At 36.5% G+C, this 23,086-nt stretch overlaps 1 protein-coding gene across 1 annotated transcript in view; it reads left to right on the top strand.

The window, feature by feature from the left end:
- The window catches only part of SESTD1 (SEC14 and spectrin domain containing 1), a 79,329-nt gene extending 56,689 nt beyond the window's left edge, over window positions 1-22,640 (top strand). The window contains exons 9-17 of the mRNA XM_056110213.1: window positions 1,043-1,165; window positions 9,350-9,544; window positions 10,080-10,194; window positions 12,100-12,259; window positions 13,751-13,832; window positions 14,503-14,625; window positions 15,577-15,768; window positions 19,451-19,572; window positions 21,934-22,640. Coding sequence (XP_055966188.1) covers window positions 1,043-1,165; window positions 9,350-9,544; window positions 10,080-10,194; window positions 12,100-12,259; window positions 13,751-13,832; window positions 14,503-14,625; window positions 15,577-15,768; window positions 19,451-19,572; window positions 21,934-22,063 — 1,242 coding nt within the window. The 3' untranslated portion in view covers window positions 22,064-22,640. The remainder of the gene's footprint in view (window positions 1-1,042; window positions 1,166-9,349; window positions 9,545-10,079; window positions 10,195-12,099; window positions 12,260-13,750; window positions 13,833-14,502; window positions 14,626-15,576; window positions 15,769-19,450; window positions 19,573-21,933) is intronic.
- The last annotated feature ends 446 nt before the right edge of the window (window positions 22,641-23,086 follow it).

Here is a 23,086-nt window from a genome sequence, read left to right as displayed (position 1 = left end):
TTTTTTTTAGTTTAAATTACTGTCTGTAGTTTTGGAGCATACATTTATGAATAAAAACAGGTTCACACAAAACCATTTCTGGTTCTGTCTGAGAATTAATCTTCACTATCTAATCTAGTGCTTTTCTCCCAGAAAGCCTGATAAAATTGGAATGTAACTGTGTTACTTGCCAACATTCTGTATCTGGATTGGTAGAATTAGAAATACATGATGGGAGGCATGCTTTGTGTATCCCTGAGTTCAGTGACTAGAATAATGAGCACAGCTCCTGTGGATGTGAAATTTTGAGGCCAGAGCTTCTCCTCTGTCTGCCCCACGTAGTTCACGTATTCTTATATCAGAACCATTGGGTTGCTGCAGAGACTTGGCAAAAGAAAATTGCCACATGTTATTGACCTGGTAAATTGTGCCACATTACGTCATTCTGAGTACACCAGCACCTGTGGGGCTGCTGATGGATGTGTGTGTGTGTGTGTGTGTGTGTGTGTGTGTGTGTGTGTGTGTGCGTGTGTGCGTGCGCGCGCGCGCGCATGTATTGATCCTCAGGTCCCTTCACTCTACAGTTTTTAGAGTGAGAAATTAGTATTTGATTTTATGATTTGCAGTGAATCTACTTAATGTTATCAGTGCTTTAGGAAGAACATTAGATTGAATCAGGACATGTGACTTTGGGTCCTAGTTTTTCAATAATGGATTATGTTACCTTAAGCAAGTTTTTAATTCAAAACCCAATTTTCTTATTCCACATACATTTTCGTCCTCACTTATCGGAGCATTCAGAATGCTTTTTAACCTAGCAGTAGATCAGATATCTAAGAGCCTAAGGTGCTTCTCAGTACATTCATCCAAACCTAGGTTTTAAAGAAGTTATCATATGATAGTTCCATAGTTCAAAAAGAAACACGTACTGCCCACATTATAGAATTTAAAGAATTTAAACAACTTCAGGAGCTGGGGGTAGTTGGGGAGGGGGAACCCATTCTGATCAAAATTTGAAAATCTTTTGATCATTTTATGATTTTATGTTAACTTTCATCTGTAGGTTGTAAACTGGCTTGAAGGGCCTGGATCAGAACAACTACGAGCCCAGTGGGGGATTGGAGACTCCATTCGGGCCTCCCAGGCCCTACAGCAGAAGCACGAAGAGATTGAGAGCCAGCACAGTGTGAGTAGCTTTATTCATGCAGTGACAGCGCTGTTACCAAAGTGCTTGATGAGCAGCATGAGTAGTCCCAAGTACACATTGGTATAAGGACAAGATGCAGTCTGTTTAATGTTTGGGGGTCATCAAGTACAGTTTGACTTTTAGGTACATACTCATTGATAGGTTGGTTTTGGTTTGGTTCCAGTTAAATTATATATATTTTGTAGGAATGGTTCCTGGGGGACAGTATGAAAAAATTGTGACCAAAGCAAGTGACAACAGAAATGATAAAAGAAAGACTGATAGTATATGGACCCTTCATCTGTGGTTCCTGGGAAATTGAAATTTCTGCAGGTCTCAGAGGAAGGCCCTCCCTGCTCTGGGGGAATGTACAGTACAATGAAATGCCTGCGAGTACTTCCAGAATTGTTTGATTAAATGCAACTGACAGAAAGTAAGTCGGGAGAGTGTAGGATTTCTTTCCTTTCTTTGTACATTTAAGGGTTCGCATTTGTCATTGTATAAGAACTGATTTAAAAGAAACAAAACATCACATCACAGATATGAAACCGGGAAATAAATTCACTAGTATGCATATTTTGGAGAATAATTATTAAGAGCCTTATGTTTAGGGAATTGTTTTACAGATGCAAACTTGTTTTCCTGATGCAAACTTAACCACTTCTTACTAAATTGTGGATAGATTGAATGAAAAGTTGAAAAATAAAACTAATTCTAATTTTTAAGTTCTTATGCTACTGATACTTAGAATTGATCAATTTATACACATACACAGGGTCTCCATTTTATCCAACTATTAGGTGACAGGAGGAATAAAACATTTCCCCATAAATAGATATGGAAATAAGCTAGCCTCTATCCCCAGATGCATCTCAAAATGATTATAATAGACTTTTAATAGATTTATTTATTAATTTGAAAAGACCTTTTATATTGAACTTTGTCAGCAGCACCCCGCATAACTAATAGCAAACACCCCCTGTCTGGGAGGATGCTGGTAGGGCCCAGGAAGTTCAGAGTAGCCTTGGATGTATTAGGAAGCACTGGATACTTTCTATTCTCTGAAAATGGGTTGGTAGGATGGATGAATAAGTTTGAGAATTTCTGACCCAGATGAACAACAGTGAAAAAAATAAAACTGCATAGTATTTTTAAACTTGGCCCTGATGAAGTTGAAGGATTATCTGAATATATTTTTGTGATCATATTCTTTCTGCATCAGCTTCCCCAAGTGATGGCACTAAGAGTTAGCTAGTGTTCATAAATGCATATTTTAAATAAATGAGGTTAAAGAGTGAATATTGAATATATTTTTCTTGAGAATGGGTTTTGGTTGTTCAGCTGGTGTCAGTAATTGAACATTGAACTCTATAGGTTTTTCCAGGAAATATTACTTTAGTATAACTTAAAACTTGTTTCTCTTTAGTTCTCGAAGTATCCTTTGGTATTTGCTATAGGATGTTCTAGATTAATCTGAGTGTTTAGTTGTTAAAGCAACCTCAGCGTCCCTTAAATAAGAGATATATGAGGATCCTAAAACCAAGACTTATCTGTTATTTTTAAAAGATGTCAAGAGAAATAACTGTAGCTAGAAATTGAATACATATAAAATTCACAAAAGGAATTGAAGTCATCATTTTAAATTGGCATGTAGTATAGGTAAAATTGCAAATGGTATACATAGATTTTTTGTGTCATGTTTGTTTTTTATTTTAATTTTATTTGGGAGTGCTGGAGAGATAGTTCAGTGTGTTAGGTACTTCCATTGCACACAGCTAACCCAGATTTAATACCAAGCACTGCATGTATTCCCCTAACATTTCAGAAGTTCCCTTCACAGAGAGAGGAGTAAATCCTGAGCACTGGCCAAGTGTGGCCCACCCCACAAAAGATGGCTTGTTTAAATTTTATTTTATAGGGTTTTAAAATCTCATTTAAAAAAAATGACTGGGCTGGAGCAATAGCACAGCAGGTAGGGCGTTTGCCTTGCACGTTGCCGACCTGGGTTTCATTCCTCCATCCCTCTCGGAGAACCCAGCAAGCTACCAAGAGTTTCCCGCCTGCACAGCAGAGCCTGGCAAGCTCCCCATGGTGTATTCGACATGCCGAAAACAGTAACAACAGGCCAATATGCCAAAAATAGTAACAAGTCTCACAATTGGTTGTGAGATGTTACTGGTGCCTGCTCGAGCAAATCGATGAACAACGGGAGGACAGTGCTACAGGGTTTTAAAATAAAATACACAATTTTCTCATGACAGTGCTACAGGGTTTTTAAATAAAATACACAATTTTCTCATGAGTAGCCCTTCCCGTGTGCTTAAATTTACTTAAAACATGAAGTCAGTATCAGAATTTTTTAGTTGGAAAAGGTTTTTATAATTACTCTAATAGCATAACCTTATTTAATATATGCGGAAATTGGGAGATTGTGTTTTTGAATAATGAGTAGATAGACTGTGTAAAATACTGATTTCTTAATACTCAGATGAAATCTTCCTTCTCTTTTCCTCCCCCTCCATTTTTTCTCTACCTCTTTCCCATTCTTCTTTTGAAAAAGTCACTGTCACTGTCACTGTCCTCCCGTTGTTCATCGATTTGCTCAAGCGGGCCCAGTAACGTCTCCATTGGAGACTTTGTTGTTACTGTGTCTGGCATATCGAATACGTCACGGGGAGCTTGCCAGGCTCTGCCGTGCGGGCGAGATACTCTCGGTAGCTTGCCGGGCTCTCCGAGAGGGGCAGAGGAATCGAACTCGGGTCGGCCATGTTGGCTGCGTGCAAGGCAAACGCCCTACCTCTGTGCTATCGCTCCAGCCCAGAAAAAAGAAAAAAAAACACTACTAAATTCATGTGCCTGGTGAAGAGAGAGAATTTTTTTATATTTCCCGTACCCCTATAACTTCTGTTATTGTGATGAGTAGGGGTTGTGCACATCAGTTGTAGTGCTTGTACATACTTGTTTGCAATTGCAAAGAATATCACACACTTTCTAGTGACATCAGTGATCTCAAACAGTGCCTCCAAGATCTCACTTCATATGTCACATGATTCAAGGGATCAAACTTGAAACCTCATGCCTGTAAGGTAAATGCTGTCCCACTGAGCTCTCCCGAAGCCCTCATTCTTACCAATCAATGTGCATACATTAATGTTTGCTTCCTTGAACATGATTCCCAAAGGAAAGCAACATTGATGAATTTGTGTGGATTCTTTTAACGGTGATACCTGTGGTTTGTTTTAAAATTGATAAGTAGAGCCTGAGTAATGGGAGTATAGGGAAAAGGGGTTGATCATGAGTTGATAATAATTGGAATTGGAGGATACCGTGGGATTTCATTATACTGCTCTTTATCCTTTTGAGTAGATGTGAAATTTCCCATTCTAAAACTTTGCTAAAGAGAATAGCATTGTGTCCACCGATAGGTGGCACTGCATCACCTTGAGACTAGGTTGTTCTAGGATGAGGTGTTTATGTTTAAGATAGTCTGATATTATATTACAAACTTTCCTTTCTCTTCGTAAGTCAAAACCAACTCTCTATAGCATGAATTGAAATATTCCAAGTCTTAGGATTTTCTAATGACGAATATTGATAGCGTAGAGGTAGAATTTGAAAGGACTTTACATACCATTTTATATTAAAAAGTACTGTCAAGTGTTAGCTATTCTATTCTTCACAAAATCATAATTCATAAGTAAAGCTAAAAATAAACTTTAAGATATTAAGTGCTAATACTAGAAAATGAAAATTCTACTGGCATGTCATTTTTTGATAAATGAGAGTCAACTTAGATTCTGAATGCTAGATAAATAAAACAATAATATTGCAGTATATCAAAATGACTACAGTAATTTAAGATATAAATTACTTTAGTTTAATAACAAATTATGTTTGAAGCTTATATTTAGAAGTAGGTATTGTAGTAAAAGTCTATGATAGAAATTTTCAAGAGCGTAGTCAGCTCCATGTGACTGGTAGTTTACTATTTGTTCATACTATATTGAATTTTAAATTGATTTTTAGTTATACAGATTTTACAACTATAATTTTCATTAAAAAATATTTCTATGGGACGATAGCACAACAGTAGGGCATTTGCCTTGCACGTGGCCAACCCGACCGACCCGGGTTCAGTTTCTCTGTCCCTCTCGGAGAGCTACCAAGAGTATCTCACCCGCATGGCAAAGCCTGATAAGCTACCCATGACGTATTCGATATGCCAAACACAGTAACAACAAGTCTCAAAATGGAGATGTTACTGGGCCCACTTGAGCAAATCGTTGAACAACTGGAGGACAGTGACAGTGACAGTGCGATGACATTTTATTTTATTTTTTTTCAAACTTTGTCTTCAATATAGCTTATGGATTCTGGTCTGATGTTGAGGTCTTTAATCCATTTTGATCTTACTTTTGTACATGGTGCTAGGCAGAGCTCTGAGGCCACTTTTTTTTATTTAATCATTTTTTTTATTAGTGAAACACCATGAGGTACATTTATAGACTTATAAATTTTTGTGCTTGGGTTTCAGTTATACAATGATCAAGTATCCATCCCTCCACCAGTGCCCATCCTCCCCCACCACGGGTCCTAGCATCCCTCTCACCCCCCATCCCCCCCCCCCCGTCCGACCCTGCCGCTGTGGCAGGGCATTCCCCCTTGTTCTCTCTCTCTTCTTTTGGGTACTGTGTTTTGCCAGAGAGGCATTGAGTGGCAATCATGTTTGGTCTATAGACTACTAAAAGGAATTTTAAGAAAAAGAAGTTGGTGGAATATTGTTGGTTGTTTCAGTATATATTCTTTCAGAAAAATACTGATTTTTATTTACTCTTAATGTATAAATAACAATGTATTTTTTGTTAATTTGGAATTGTGGGGTTTTTCTATCCATGAAAACTGATAACATAAGTATTTATAATACTGAAATTTTAAGTGTTTTGGTACTGATATGGGCTGGAGCGATAGCACAGCAGTAGGACGTTTGCCTTGCAAGTGGCCAACATGGCCGACCCGAGTTCGATTCCTCCATCCCTCTCGGAGAGCTCGGCAAGCTACCAAGAGTATCTTGCCCGCACAGCAAATCCTGGCAAGCTCCCCGTGACATATTCGATATGCCAAACACAGTAACAATTGTCACAATAGAGACGTTACTGGGCCCACTCGAGCAATCGATGAACAACAGGAGGACAGTGACAGTGACAGGTACTGATATAAAATCTTTAATATACTCAATACTTATTAAATTTTGTGCTTATGTCTTTTAAGTTTATTTTTAAAAGAAAGTAGCTTAAAATACTACCATACTTAATACCAAAACTCACAATTTCTATTACTTTTATAGCTTTATAGGTTTCCATGAAATCTTTAAATATTTTTTTTTCAAGCTGGTGACTTAGATACCATTATTTTTTTTTGTAGATTTACAATTTTTTGTGCTTGGGTTTTGATTATACAATGATCAGATACCCATCCCTCCACCAGTGCCCATTTTCCACCACCATGGATAATATCCCCCCACCCCCATCCCCCCATCCCCCCCTGTCTCTGTGGCAGGGCAATCCCCTGTGTTCTTTCTCTCCTTTTGGGTGTTGTGGTCTGCAAAAGAGGCATTGAGTGGCAAACATGTTCAGTCCATAGTCTACTTTCGACATGCATCTCCCCTCCTGGGAGGATCCTCCAAACATCCTTTATTTGGTGCTCCCTTCTCTATCTAAGCTGCCCTTTCCTCTAGGATACCCGGCTGGCCTCTAAGTTATGGAGTAATCCTCCTGGTGCTGATCTCAGCTATTCTTGGGTATTAATCTCATACTTTGTTACTTTATATCCCCCAGATGAATGCAATCTTTCTATGTCTATCCCTCTCTTTCTGACTCATTTCGCTTAGCATGATACTTTCCATATTGTACCACTTGTATGTAAATTTCATGACTTCATCTTTTCTAAGAGCTACATAGTACTCCATTGTGTAGATGTACCAAAGTTTCTTGAACCAGTCATCTGTTCTTGGGCATTCAGGTTTCTTCCAGTTTCTGGCTATTGTAAAGAGTGCTGCAATGAACAAACAAGTGCAGATGTCACTTCGACTATACATTTTTGCCTCTCTGGGATATATTCCCAGGAGTGGTATTGCTGGGTCAAATGGGAGCTCAATTTCTAATTTTTTGAGAATCGTCCATACTGTTTTCCAGAAGGGCTGAACCAGTGGACATTCCCACCAACAGTGAAGGAGTGTCCCTTTCTCGCCACATCCACGCCAGCATCGGTTGCTTTTGTTCTTTTGAATGTGGGCCAGTCTCTGAGGTGTGAGATGGTATCTCATTGTGGTTTTGATCTGCATCTCCCTGATGATTAATGATGTAGAGCATTTTCTCATGTGCTTTTTTGCCATTCGGATTTCTTCTTTGAGAAAGTTTCTGTTCATTTCATTGCCCCATTTTTGGATGGGGTTGGATGTTTTCTTCTTGTGGAGTTTAACCAGTATTTTGTATATCCTGGATATCAACCCCTTGTCAGATGTGTATTCGGTGAATATCCTTTCCCATTCTGTAGACTGTCTTTGTATTTTGGTCACTGTTTCTTTGGAGGTGCAGAAGCTTAGAAAAATAAAAATTAAAGCCTAGGGCTCTTCTTTATCCATTACAGTATAGAGGGCAGAATATAGGGTACTGAAAGAAAGGAAAGTGGTAGATTGGTAAATGAGTGTTTTGGGTTTTTTTTTTTTCTGGTGGTTTCAGGGACTGAACTCAGGGCCTCACATATCCAAGGCAACTGCTATTCCACAAAGTGGCATCCTTGTCCTTATCAGTGAGAAGATGAGCGTAGTCATTCTGATGTATTGCTTTGGGCCGGGGTGTGGGTGCATGAGAGGGCACACCCAGTGGTACTTAGGGCTTACACCTAGCTCTGCATTGAGGGATCACTTCTGGCAATGCTCAGGGGACTAAATGGGGTATCAAGGATTAAACCTGAGTTAGGCCTGTGCAAAACAGTGCTCCTCCCGCTGTACTTTTGCTCCAGCCCCTCATTTATTTTCTATATGAACCATGAAGTTACATTTTTAGCTGAGGGTGAAAACGGAGTTGGAAATTTGAGGAATGAAATATATATATGTGAGCATGAGAATGGGAGAGTGAATTAACTTAAATAATAAGATTCCTGAAGACCTAGTTGGGGTTATTTAGCCATATCACCCCAAGGAGACCTGTCACATAGTTGTGTCTAGTTATGTTCAGCTTCTCTGGCTAGATGTACAATCAGTAGAGAGAAAAGTTGGCGATTTTAACATATGAAATTGATAGGTTGAATGAGGTCGAGCAGACCTGGGCATTGATTGTGTGCTGGGAGATGGTTGTAACATTCAATCTATAGTTAGAACTGAGCATTTGAGACTGCTTAATGAATACTTGCTGCACAGTATAACATGTGAAGGTCAGTAGATTGGTCAGCCTCAGGCAGGTATAGGAGTAAACTTACTAAAGGTTATCACCTGAGGAGTTAGTAGTTGGTCTGAGAATAGATCTTTGAAATTGAGGTTTGGACACTGTATGGTTATCTGATAATGACTGTATTTTATGTTCATTGGAATAGAGCTGAGGTGGGTTGAGGACAGAATAATTGAAAGTTATGGAGGAAGTCAAGAAACTGATTACAATGATAGAAGTTAGTAAGAAGACTGGCATTAAGAGAAAGGCATTGGCCTGTGCTGTACTTCACAGTTGAGACTAGGTAACAGTTGGCAGATGGGATCCACAAGGCATATACTTCAAAGGAGCTGTGGCTGCTGAGAGAAGACAGAAACGGTCTGGGAATTGTAATAGAAACAACAGTGCACCCCACCTTCGGCTGGCGGTCTATTAACTGCAAGCAGAAACAATAGGGCTTAGAGAGCTGCATGGTGAATTGTTTTCTTAAGAGTGGACTGGTTTTGCATCAAACAACGAAGAAAAGAAAGGGAACTATAGAGTTCAGCCTGAAAATACAGATTTGGCTGTTAGCAGGCTGTTAGTAAGTTCTAGGGCTCATAGTGGGAAAGTTGGGGTTTGGAGACTTTTCACTTTCAATTTACATAATTGTGTCTTAAAAAGTTCTCATGCATGCTACTTAGTATCTGAAAAATAGTAGAATTGTAATGCAGCCCTTCCAGAATTGATCTGATCTTTAACTCAATAATGTCTATTGCAGGAATGGTTTGCAGTCTATGTAGAACTTAATCAGCAAATTGCAGCACTCTTAAATGCTGGGGATGAGGAAGATCTGGTGGAGCTGAAGTCCCTGCAGCAACAACTTAGTGATGTTTGTTACCGACAGGCCAGTCAACTGGAGTTCAGGCAAAATCTCTTACAAGCAGCTCTTGAATTTCATGGTGTTGCCCAAGATGTAAGTGTCCGCTTAGTTGCCTTTCTCTTCTTAAAATGATCTGAACCTTATCTGCACATAATTTTTGCAGGTTTGCATGTCTCCTAAATCATTTTCCTGGAACAATGAAATAGTTTACTGGTGGGGGAGATGTGATAAAAATTCTTTGATTAAAATTTGTATTTTTTCAGTCGTTCTGCATGTAATTAAGCCTTTTATTGTCTAAATAGAATGTTTCAGTTTAGTAGTTATATTTTATTTTTTTTATTTATATTTGATTTCTCTCCATGTTTATGCTGATTAACATAGATTCACCTGGAAGTTTCAGTACCTTTTTACATTCTGCTGACTTGATTCTTTGTCTTCCTGGTGCATGCATCTCTGTGTTCTGTCTCTCAGATAAAGTGTATTCTAATTATCCATCCTTGTCTTTTAACAACATAGTCCTTTTCAAATATAATTGTGATAATCTCATTAGTTATGAACCTCATTAATCATTAAACGCTTTAGATGCTGATTACATCAGGGTTATCTCTTTGGTGTCCCTCTGCTTTAGTTGTCTCAGCAGTTGGATGGCTTATTAGGGATGTTGTGCGTAGATGTAGCACCAGCTGATGGAGCATCGATTCAGCAAACTTTAAAACTGCTTGAAGAGAAGCTGAAAAGTGTTGGTAAGCAGATTTTAAAAATGCTGAAACATAAGCGTTCTTTTAAAAAATATATGACCGTGGTTAGAAAAGTCAGCTTATACTCAACTAATTATTATTTATAGGGAACACAGGAAAAATTAGTATGATTAAAGGTTTTATTCCTTTGAAGGGTATAATTTTAGCTAAAATTTTTATTTTTCCTCATTGGTCAATCAATCTCCTTCAGTGAGCCTTTAGAATTTCCTGTTTACCCAGCTATATCTACAGGTGCTATGTCTTGTATATACTATAAAAAGTTATTCGTAGTGCATGCATAAGCTGTAATTAGCTGTGAAGTGTTCTGTGGTAAACCCTGTATGCCCCAAACTGTGTTTTTTTGCAATGATTTTTTTGTTGTTGCTACATCCTAACCTTGTTTTTTGAAAAGGGGGTGGAAAAATGGTTTGGCCTTATGCTTTTTTTTGATTTTTCCAAACTGGGAATATTGCCAAAGTTGCATGCTATTAAGGGGAGGATGGTCAAGTTTCAAAATCTACTTCTTTCACTTGACATAAAGCCCTTTTAAGGTTTACTATAATAAGAAGCACTATGGATTTCCCTAGATAGTGACTGGATAGATGAATAGTGAATGAGGTAAAAACTAGTAGGGTGTTAGAGGATGATATGTAGAAGCGAGACCATATGGTTCTGGAGAAGAAAGAGTGGGAACTTTGAGCAGAAATGTAAGGAAACGGTGACATGCAATTGAAGCAACTTAATTATTGAAAAGAACTTAAAGGAATTGGTAAGAAAAATCATGTTTATTTTGGAATTTTACTTGCATTTCCTTATTTTAAATGATAGTATGCATAATACAGATTTAATATTCCCAAATTTATTTCAAAAAGTCAGATGTGATGTTCAGTCTCAGCTTTTCCTTTAAAAAGGAAAAGAATTCCTGTGTACTTGTCCAATTTATGATACTATAAACATGTCAAGTGTTATTTCTCATTGGGTGGGGTAAGGTGCATAGTCCTTTTACATAAATTCATTGTGTATTTAAAGTCTTGCAGCTCATACACTTTTTAAAAAATTATTTTTATTGAGGCACCAGGATGTGCAATACTGTTAGTTATACTTTTCTTGAAAATATCTTTTTAATTTATTTATTTTATTTTTATCATTGGGCTGGAGCAATAGCACAGTGGGTAGGGCATTTGCCTGGCTGACCTGAGTTCAATTCCTCTGCCCTTCTCAGAGAGTCCGGCAAGCTACCGAGAGTATCTCTCCCGCGTGGCAAAATCTGGCAAGCTCCCGTGACGTATTCGATATACCAAACGAACACAGTAACAAGTCTCACAATGTTACTGGGCCCACTCAAGCAAATCAATGAACAACAGGAGGACAGTGACAGTGATTTTTATTATTATTATTATTATTATTATTTTTAATTAGTGAAACACCATGAGGTACAGTTGTAAACTTATAAACTTTCTTGCTTGGGTTTCAGTTATACAGTGATCGAGTACCCATCCCTCCACCAGTGCCCATTCTATCATACACTGTTTTGAATAATATATTGCCTTGTTCTTATAAAAACAAGCTGCATAAAAGCAGGCAGGAAAATATTGGAAAAATCATGTCAAAATACTAATTTTCACACTTTCTTCCTGTTCTCAGTTTTGATAACTAATTCTTTATATGGATATTTCACCCTTTGGCAATTCTCATTAGGGAAAATTTGTCATGATGGGGATTCTGATTGAGCCACATGTTAAGTAGATTTTGGTGCTTTAAATGTTTAGAAGACTCTTTCCTGAGATAGTTTAATGTACAATACTGGAATATTTGGAATCTAAGTGTTATATATTTGCTTATAGTTTTTCTTGGGTGGGGGGTAGAACTCTGCATTGATTAAGAGATTAAATCTAGTTACTTTTATTTTAGATGTAGGATTGCAAGGTTTGCGTGAAAAAGGCCAAGGTCTTCTGGATCAGATCTCCAATCAGGCATCCTGGGCCTATGGAAAGGATGTAACCATTGAAAATAAAGAAAATGTGGACCACATCCAAGGAGTGATGGAAGATATGCAGCTTAGGAAACAAAGGCAAAGTTTGACTGTTAATTTTTGCTAAGACAATATTTATTAATTAAATTGAAATATAATATTATATAATATATATTATTCTACGTAAAAGTACCAGTTCTCATCTGTTTATGCAGCAGTCATATTTGTAGTAAATTAATAATACCACATATATTGCATGAACAAGTAATTATAATGTATTGAATTAATAGATACTTTTCTGGAATGGTGTCTCAAAAGTGGGTCACACCCAAATGTGCACAGCATTTACTACCATTCCTGCATTCAAGAATCGCTCCTTGTAGACTTAGGGGACCATATGAAGTGATGGGGATTGAACCCAGGTCACTTGTGTGCAAGACCAGCACCTTACCTGCTGTATTACTTCCCCAGTTCTGAATAGATTCACTTTCACTCGGTAGAAAAATTTTTAGTCACACCCAAGTATTTCACATTCCATATTCCAGCATAGCCTGTAGACTTTTGTCTTCTAAGAAAAGCCATTTTTGGAAATTTTTGAAAATTTTGCACTCCTAATTTAATTTGGCTTTTGGGCTGTTATTAAATCCATTAACCATTGATATTTTTATTTGCCTTAAGTTATCTTTTGAATTTTCATTTTTTCATCAATTTATCATTGAATTGCAGCATTATGGAATTTCTGGGGACTAGCTTTACACTACTATATGTGCAATTGTCATTGCATCTAATACCAAAGTCCCTATCTAGTCATCCGCTGACATGCATTTAGGTTGATTCCATATTTAAATGATAGGTGTTAATTAAACTAGGAGTAAGAATCAATGGAATGAAAAGTAATAAAAGCTGAGTTGTGTCATCCTTTAATGTGAGAATAACCAAATTAACTCTTTGCAGATAAGGGGGAGAAGGAACTTCTGCCTAATAACTATTACTTTTTTCTCTGGTGCAGGGGGAAGTTCCTGGAAGGTTCTGTTAATGATCTGAAAATTCATACAACTATGCTAAAGGGTGTATATTCACAAAAATGTATTTAATCTTTGGGGTGCAATATTTTGCAGTCATTACTATAAACTGAGTTTTCAAAGACTCTTTTACATTTAAGTTTTATATCAAAAGGAATCTCACATCATCTTACCCAGAGTCTATTGCATAACCTTTCTGCAGCAAAAATAAGAATAATGAGGGGCTGGAGCAATAGCACAGCAGGTAGAGTATTTGCTTTGCACATGGCCAACCATGTTCGATTCCCAGCATCCCATTTGGTCCCCTGATCATGCCCAGCATTCTGTATAGTCCCTTGAGCCCACTAGGAATAATTCCTGAACCAGGAGAAACCCCTAAGTATTGCTGGGTATGGCCCCAAAACCAAAAAAAGAAAAAAAAATAATACAAATCAGTACAGAATAATTTGTTTATCTAATGGAGGGCTAAGTAGTTTAGTAGACCATGAAACATGTGCTCTCTGATGTTGTTATGATAATTACTGACAAGATTGAAATTATTCCCTAAATTTCTGTTTGGGTTTATTAGATGTGAAGACATGGTAGATGTGCGAAGGTTAAAGATGCTGCAAATGGTGCAGTTATTTAAATGTGAAGAAGATGCTGCCCAGGTAAAAATCATTCTGACACATTAGTCTTTTCTTAGAAGCTAGATTTCACTTAATTGTAAATAAAATTGTATTTGAGGTGCTTGAGAAAATAAAAACGTTAAGTCCAGTTCCAGTTTACTCTGTTGAAATGATACTTTTTTATTCCAGTTACCTTTCTGGTCTCAATTGACTTACTTTCTCAATGAAATACTCCATTGAGCCAGAAATTGAAATTATTTTGTTGAATTGTTGTCACTCACACTCCATGATAAAGACAAGTGTAACACATTGTTTTTTAATCCATGAGAGCTTTTTAGCTAGTCACTCAGTTTGCTCTCTTTCTGTAGAACAGTGAAGAGCATCATTTAAGGAAACAGAGGAAGTCTATTAAATAGTGAATAAATAATACGGTGATCTTTCTAATAACAGCTAAGTTATATAAACATGTTTTACATAAATCATCTAATTTTAAATGAATGTTTTTTAAATATATTAATGTCTTGATTTAAATTTTTGAGAAGGAGAGTTTATTAATTCATGTAGTTTGACATTTGAATGAAATATGCTATTAGAAAGTTAGGCTACAAATAATGGACTAATTTATCTTATGATAGTATTATCTTTGTAAATATGATGTCTTGATATAATGAGTATGATTCCAACTTTTTCACTGTTACTTATTTTCATTTAGGCAGTAGAATGGCTAAGTGAACTTCTGGATGCTCTGCTTAAGACCCACATCAGATTGGGTGATGATGCTCAGGAAACCAAAGTTTTGCTGGAAAAGCATAGAAAATTTGTTGACGTTGCACAGGTGCAGAACTGGTTATCTTCCTTTTCTAGAGGCTCAATGTTTGAATAGTTCTCTGCATGATTATAATGTAGTTTAACCCTCAAGTTCAAGCAGTTTAGTTATGCTATTCCGGAAGTATCATAGAACTAAGAAAATGTGAGCTGGTATATCAAAACTAGCCTCAAAAACTTGAGAGTGTTTCTGTTTTCCTGAGCATAGGGTCTGTAGGACTCCCTCCCTCTGACCTATGTTACACGATATGGCATTTTCTTTTCAGCAATCCCACTGTTTATTCATAAAAGCTAACCATAAGTAAATTAGAGATTCCTGATTTTTTGCAACTCACCAGATCTGCATAGCAGTACAAATTATTTTCTGTATGAATGAAAAGTAGATTATTATATTTTTCCCTAATAACTGGCTTTATAGTTTAACAGTTAGGATTTTCCATATGAACTCTAAATGCCTCTTTTCACCCACTTGCTTTGATTAATGAGGAAACAGACATTCTTTTTGGTTTGTGGAATTGAGCTGAATGAAATGGGTAAAATAGTGTTAGAGAGCAAGTTGAACAAGAAAGAAGCATTAAAAATATTACTTCCCAAGGCTGGAGAGATAGTATATTACATGGGGTGTTTGCCTTGCACCTAGCCTACCCAGGTTCAATCTCTGGTACCACATATGGTCTTCCCAGCTCCACTAGGAATGATCCCTGAGCACAGAGCCAGGAAGGAGTAAGACCTGAGTACCACCAACTGTGTGGCCCAAAAGCCAACTAGATGAATGAAAGTATTGCTTCTCCTTTATTGTTTATACATTCAGATAATTTGCAGCAGTGAGTGCTTGAGAGGTCATTGAGAAATGATCTCTAGTAGTGTCATTTAATCATCACCTCAGTCCTTCTGCACATTTTCCCAGACCACATTTCAGAATTTATTAAATTACAATTTTACTTTTCTTTTTCTGTTTTAGAGCACTTACGACTATGGAAGACAGTTGCTCCAGGCCACAGTTGTGTTGTGCCAGTCTTTGCGTTGCACTTCTCGATCTTCCGGGGACACACTTCCTCGACTGAACAGAGTATGGAAGCAGTTTACAATAGCATCTGAAGAACGAGTACATAGACTAGAGATGGCTATTGCATTTCACTCAAATGCAGAAAAGGTGTGCTTGTTTTTAAATGCACTTTCATTAGTATTTATTGTATACAAATATTGTATATTTATTTCATTTGAATATTTTTTATTGTGTTTAAAGTATGTTGATTTCGGGTGGGGGGAGGAGATGGATTTTTGAGCCATACCCAGTGGTGCTCAGGGGTTACTCTTGGCCGACACTTGGGAATCACTCCTGGCTCAGGAGACCGTATGGGATGCCAGGGATCAAACCTGGGTTGGCTAAGTATAAGGCAAGTGTCCAACCACTCTACTATCTTTCCAGGCCCAAAGATTTTTAAGAGCTTTATTTGAGCCAGCTATGTTTCCCCAAATTTGTATTTGTACCATAGCCTAAATTTGTATTTAGAAGTAATATTTTGCTTTAGAGAATCCAGATCAAATTCTGTAAGCATTCAGTCCTGTCAGTGCTGGAGTCCTGGAGTTAGAGCAGCCCAAAGCTGTGCAGTGTCTCCCTTTATAGTGCTTCTCCCATCACCAGACCTGAGGCCCTGAGCGTCTTTCCACTCTTTAGGTCATCCTGACCCTCCTCCCTTTTATGGTGCTGGGTATGGTGCTTTGCTTCACTGACTATTACTGCTTGCCATAAAAAAATTTTAAAGGCGCATTGTGATGTAATATTTAAAGTAGGGACTTCCCAGCTAAAATAACGAGAATAGAAATAAAGATAAAACACTTTTTAAAAGCATTTGTGTTACATTTGAAATTCTATTCTAGAATTCAGTATTCAATGAATTTAGTAGTCAAAAAAAAAAGTGAGATAGGCAGTGTTTGGGGGACAGATTTTCTACCTGCAGAGGTAAAATTCATTGTACCCTGGTCTTAAGATTTCCATTCTGAAGAAAAACTCTATTGTGCTGTTAACTATTTCAGTACCCTACAAGAGAAGTTTGTATGTAGGAGAGAGGCTCAGATGCAGTGCAGGAGAAGCCTACATTATGAATTCAATCCTGTGTTCCTTAGAGCAGAAGAGCCATTTCCAGGAATCTTATGAATTAAGCAATTTCCGTATTATGCAGTATATTGGTTGAGAAATGTCTATTGTTAATTCATTCTGAGCTGTTCACTGAATTCTGCAGTTTATTATTTTAGTTCAAAATGGGCCAGTGGGGGCCAGAGACCTAGCTCAGAGCTAAGTGTGTGTGTATCTAACATGTGTTGAACCCTGAATTTTACCCCAGGCACAGGGAAATAAAAAAAGGGGCTACAAGGGAACTCAGTGATAATGAGTGAAAGTATACAATCTGCATTTTAATTCAGAATGTTAAAATGGTTTGACTTTGTTAAGTTACTGATTTAATAAAGCTTTTATTGGAATATGTAACAGTTGCTTAAAGAGTATACAAATCAGGAGTGCTCTGCTCGATGAATTGTCACATGAACATACCCAAGTCATCTGCATTTGTCAAGACAAAGTACATTAGTGGCAGTCCCTTGCCACTCTGAGTAGTACTGCTTCTGCTGCTCCTCTCTCTTGTTGAGGAGTGAAGACTATTGGGCTTCTAGTATCACTTTTAACTCTTAAGTATACTGTTAAAAAAATGTTACTGCAAGGATACTTTAAAATCTTTACATACATTTTTAAAGAATCATATAAGAATTAATATCTTTTTTTTTTGCTTTTTTTGGGTCACATCTGGCGATGCACAGGGGTTACTCCTGGCTCTGCACTCAGGAGTAACTCCTGGCAGTGCTCAGGGAACCATATGGGATGCTGGGAATCAAACCCGGGTCGGCCACTTGCAAGGCAAATGCCCTACCTGCTGTGCTATATCTCTCCAGCCCCATAAGAATTAATATCTTTTGGGATTTTTTTAAGCCCCACCACTGGTTGCCCTTTTTTTAATAGAAAATTAATGCTTAATTTTGAGAGCCACATTATTTTTGTCACATTTATAAGAAACTCAGTTCAGGGTTTGGTGGATAGAACAGCAGTTAGGGTGCATAGCTAGCATGCACCTGACCGGGGCTGGTTCCCAGCACCACAGGGTGCCATGAGCATCACCAGATGAGGCTCTGGAGGCCCCGCAGCTATGACCTACATATCCCTGGTACTGAGGGGTCAAGGCAGCACAGCATCTTCAGGCATTCAGGTACTACTTGGCTGACCAAGAATTACTGGTAGGGCCCCAGACCTCCTGAGTACCACTTGGGAGGCCTAATTTAAAAAACACATAAAAGGAAAAAACTCAATTGAAAATTATTTTACAGCTTTAACGTTGGTGAAATTCCTTTGTAATAATTCGCCTTGACTGTTCTATTTTATGTCAGTAAGTATAAACATAACCACAGCTATAAACAAAACTTTTAAAAAAACTATAAGCAACTAAAAATGGGCTGGAGTAATAGCACAGCGGGAGGGGGTTTGACTTGCATGAGGCCGACCAGTTCGATTCCTACACCCCTCTAGGAGAGCCTGGCAAGCTACTGAGAGTATCTCGCCCTCAAGGCAAAGCCTAGCAAGCTACCCGGGATGTATTCGATATGCCAAACACAGTAGAAATAAGTCTAAAATGGTAACATTACTGGGCCTGCTTGAGGAAATCGATGAAAAACGGGAGGACAATGACAGTGACAGTGAACTAAAAATAGTTCTTTATATATATGTAATAGTATATGTAATATAGTGTACCAACTGGGAAATACAGTGATTGGGAAATATTTAAAATTGAATATAGAGTTTTAAAATATTTAAAAAGTTCTTTTCTGAGTAATGTTGAAATAAACATGATTAGGTTAAGTAATGAAAGAGTTATAAAAATAAGTACTTTCCAGGTCCTCCAATTTTCTGTTTTTCTTGTTTAAATATGTGGTAATAGTTAAGTAAAGAAATTGGTATCTTAACAAGAACTTTAGAACTTCCTACATTTTAATAATCACTATCACTATCACTATCCTCCCGTTGTTCATCGATTTGCTCGAGCAAGCCCAGTAACATTGTGACAATTGTTACTGTGTTTGGCATATCGAATATGTCACGGGGAGCTTGCCAGGCTTTGCCATGTGGGCGAGATACTCTTAGTAGCTTGCCAGGCTCTCCAAGAGGGCCAGAGGAATCAAACTCAGGTCAGCCAGCACTGCCGCTTGCGAAGCAAACGCCCTACCCACTCTGCTATCACTCCAGCCCTTAATTATAATCATAGTCATTTATGTCAGATAACCCAGGTCAACAGATCAGTTTTAAAATAACTTGTCAAGTCTAGTGGTCATCATCTGAGTTTTGTTTTTGTAACAAAAATATATGTTGTTTCATACTTTTTATTTTCTTTTTATTTCTTTTTATTTTATTTTTATTTTTGAGTGTGTTAGTTTCTTGGGGCCAAAAATCTGTATTTCATTTATATCAGACAGCTACTAAATAAACATATGGTAAAAATCGAGTAGTTAATTAATAAAAGAATTCTTCTAAATCTCAAAGTGATTTTACAAAAGTAGTGTAGCTTTATTTTCTCTTAGAAATCACTATAAATTTTTCATGCTCCAATTATATATTAGATAGATATATTTTATTTTGCTTGTATTTCTTGATCAGTTCTTACCAATGATACATCTTGTACAATGGAGTAAATGAGGCACTTAGAACAAAACAAAAACATCTCAAGTCTTAATTTCCATGAACTTGATTTCCTTTCTGTATTTCTTGATGGATGTTCCCTTTTCATTTGTTGCAGATTTTGCAAGACTGTCCAGATGAGCCTGAAGCTATTAATGATGAGGAGCAGTTTGATGAAATTGAAGCAGTTGGGAAATCACTTTTGGATAGATTAACTGTTCCTGTAGTTTATCCTGATGGGTATGGTGCATGTTCCTATAATGTTGTCTATCAGTGAGAGCTTAAAATGAAATAGTTAAGAAAGGAAAATCTATTTTTGAAAAAGCCAAGTTAATTAGCGTCGATCCCCATTCATTAATCCCAAGAAGTATTTTTTTTTAAATTAAAAAAAAATTCTGACCTCTGCTCTTAACAACAATAACAGTTGGTATTGGCTATGTGTTGCTTCTTGGCAGTTTGTTGTAAAAGAAAATCATCAACTAGGTTGACATTAGCAGGTTTTAACCTTATAATTATAAGGAGGATAGTGATGAGACTTTAAGGAAATATAAATAACTAACATTTAGTGAAATCCTAAGAAACAATGAAAAGCACTTCACCTCCATTACTTTTTGACCAAACAATGTCAAGCCAGTAGGATAATCTACTCATTTACAGAAATAGATGCTCAGAAAAATTAAGAAGGAGTTCATAGCTTCTAAGAGAATGAGAATGCACACCCAGGTTTGCCCCATTCCATTTGCAGGATGCTTTATGTAGTCCTAAAAATTTCTCTATTTGCAAAATGATGAGATTCTGATCATTTCAGAGATTCAGTGATAAAAATATGAAATAATCAAATGTAAATAAATGGGCCAGTAAAAGAATGAGAAGGATACACCTAAAACTTACACAGTATTGTAAACCAATGATAGCTCAGTAATAGCATTAACTATAATAAAAAGAAAAAGCTCGACTTAAAATATTCAAAAAGGATATTTAAAAACTATTGAAGTTTAGTTTGGATAATTCATTTTTTAAAAAAATCAAAAGATGTATCATCTGTATGTGTCTAAACTTTAGTCAAAGTAATTTAGAGGTGACTCAGAGGATGTTTAATTCAACAGTGCAGAAACCAAAAGTTGAATGCAACTCTGCTTTCACTGTAGAACAGTGTTATAGAATTGTGACTTCAGAACCAGGCTGCTTAGGTTTAAATCTCAACTCTGCAACTTATTAATTCTGACACCTTGCATTCTACACTCTCTGCTTCAATTCTCTCATCTAAAAATTGTGATACACTATTTATATTCATACTTCTTCAGGTTATGGGGCAGGAACTTAATGAGCAAAATGTACATATACTCATCTGATATTTTTTGTTTTAAATCAAACCTGACACATAGTATCAATTCTGCTGTGAAATTAATTCCCATTGATTATTTGAAATTGATATTAATAAAATAACATTTTGTTTCCTTAGAACAATTTTTATTCAGCCTATACTTAAATAATTTCTAGTCATTCCTAAACTTTGACAATGAGACGCAACCAAAAATCATACTAAATGTATACAATGAAAGAGAATAAAAGTCAAAATCAATAAATTTCTAGTGATAGTATTGTGGGAATGCTGATGGGTATTTTGTTCCAGAACTGTCAGCTTCCTTATTTTACATTTCACTGCCTCCTGTTCTATTCAGGTCAGCCTAAGAATGTCTGTTCCTAGTATTTGCCTAGATTTCACCTCCTATGTGCAACAAATAGTGTACAAGTATTGTTACCTCATCTATTTTAAGATAAAAACACAAGTTAATTAAAATTTCGCAGCCACTACCTTTAACATTTGTAATTGTTAGTCTTGTATGATAATGTTTATATTCTCTTGAAAGCTTGTTGACAGTAAGCTTATTCAGCTTTTTTTCTTTGTAATACTCTCCTAGTAAAATAAATGAAATGGATCATCACTCTGGATTTTCTGCTTGAAGACTTAGGTTCAAATGCTGCTTTTTCTACTCTGTGACTTTAGTCAAGTCATTTAATTTTTTTAGTCCTTAGTTTTCTGATCTGAAAAAAATGAGTTTTTTATTAAGTAGTTTCCAAGAACCCTTTCTGCCCTAAAAGATTCTGTGATTCTCAATATAGTTCATTTCCAAATAAGGTAAAATTAAATGATTTTTATGTATTTCCCAAATTAAATCTTTACATTAAGTGGACATTTTACTTGCCAGATGTATTAGACAATTGATGTGACAATCAGACAGTTAGCACTGAAGTACATATTCAAACTTCATGTTTGTGTATGCTTGTAGAACAAAAATTGATCAGCAGAATGTCTCCAGTGTTCCATTTTATTTTATTGAAGTTATTATAAATATACATCATATACTTCTAGCATGTATAGACATTCCTCTGCATTTCTTAAGTTTTTTTGTCATGAAAAAGGATGCTTTTGCTGTTTACTACTAAAACAGTAATTACTTGAGATAAAATAATTTCTTCTCAAAGTCTGTACCACTTAAATATTCTTAAATGGTTGTATTTTGCTTCCTTTTCATTTGACAATGGATGTATAGCCAGATTTCTATTTAACTTGACTTGGTTTTCCTGTTTGGATTTTAGAACTGAACAGTATTTTGGGAGTCCAAGTGACATGGCTTCTACTGCAGAACATATCAGAGACAGGATGAAACTGGTTAGTCTGAAAAGGCAGCAGCTGAGACATCCTGAGATGATGGCCACAGAGAGCTAATAACTGCCCACTTCCCAGACCTGCAGCTCATATTCCCGCATGTCGTCAGCATCCTACGGCCGCCTCCATACCTTCAGATGCATTTCACAGTCAGGATAAGCCTCATTTGTTTCCATACACATTTCTCTCCATGTTAACACCTTGAAGCTACCAAGGCATCATTCTTTAATATGCTTTGAGACCATAGACTCCAAGTATTTTAAAAGAAGGAACTGTAAACATTGCACTGAAAATTTGATTTAAAGCTTTATCTGACCTGTCAGTTTGTAGATGAACAACTGATCATAAGCTTTGATTGGTGCTAATAAGAGTTTAGGAATTCTCTTTAAAAAGTGGTTGCCCTTCTTCCCCAGGTGATATAGTAAATTTAGATTGAACTTAACCTGTTACTAGTAGACAATGATGTCCTCATTTTTTTATTTTATAATTTTTCTTTAAATTTTATTATTTTTATTGTGTCCATATGAAGAAATCCCTTCAGATCTTTGATATATTCACTAAAAGACATTTTTCTATTTGTATTGATAATGTGTTAAAAGTTGGTTGTGCTTAATAAAAGGTTTCTTTTAAACATCTTTATTTAATTTGGTGATTATATCCTATTTTCATATATGAGTGCCTTACTTAAAAGGGCATTCTTAGAATTGTGAAGATGGTATATTTGTTTTTTCATGTTGGTTGCATGTATCTTAGCCAGAAAATTTATATGTAAGCATGTATATAGAATAATTAAGCATGTTTTATTATGAAAAGTAATTGTAAAAAACAAGTTAGATCTTTAAGAACTTGTGAATAATGGAATACTAATTCTAATTGTTCTCTTCTTCACCTTGAAAATAATGTCAAAATTTTGTTTTCATGGGGAGAAGTGTTAGAGAAGAAGGTGTACATCATTAGGCAGTATAATCCCTGGTATCAGAGTGATATTCCTGGAACTCAGATTGCAATTGTTAACAAAATCTAACTTGTCATAAAAGAAGCTAAATAAATCCTGAAGTGTCTAATTACAAAAACTGTACAACT

Source organism: Sorex fumeus, unplaced genomic scaffold (assembly GCF_029834395.1).
Source record: "Sorex fumeus unplaced genomic scaffold, SorFum_2.1 ptg000009l, whole genome shotgun sequence".
NCBI classification, from domain to species: Eukaryota; Metazoa; Chordata; class Mammalia; order Eulipotyphla; family Soricidae; genus Sorex; species Sorex fumeus.
The sequence above is the reverse complement of the archived record's forward strand: the minus strand, read 5'-3'. Positions and strand labels throughout refer to the sequence as shown.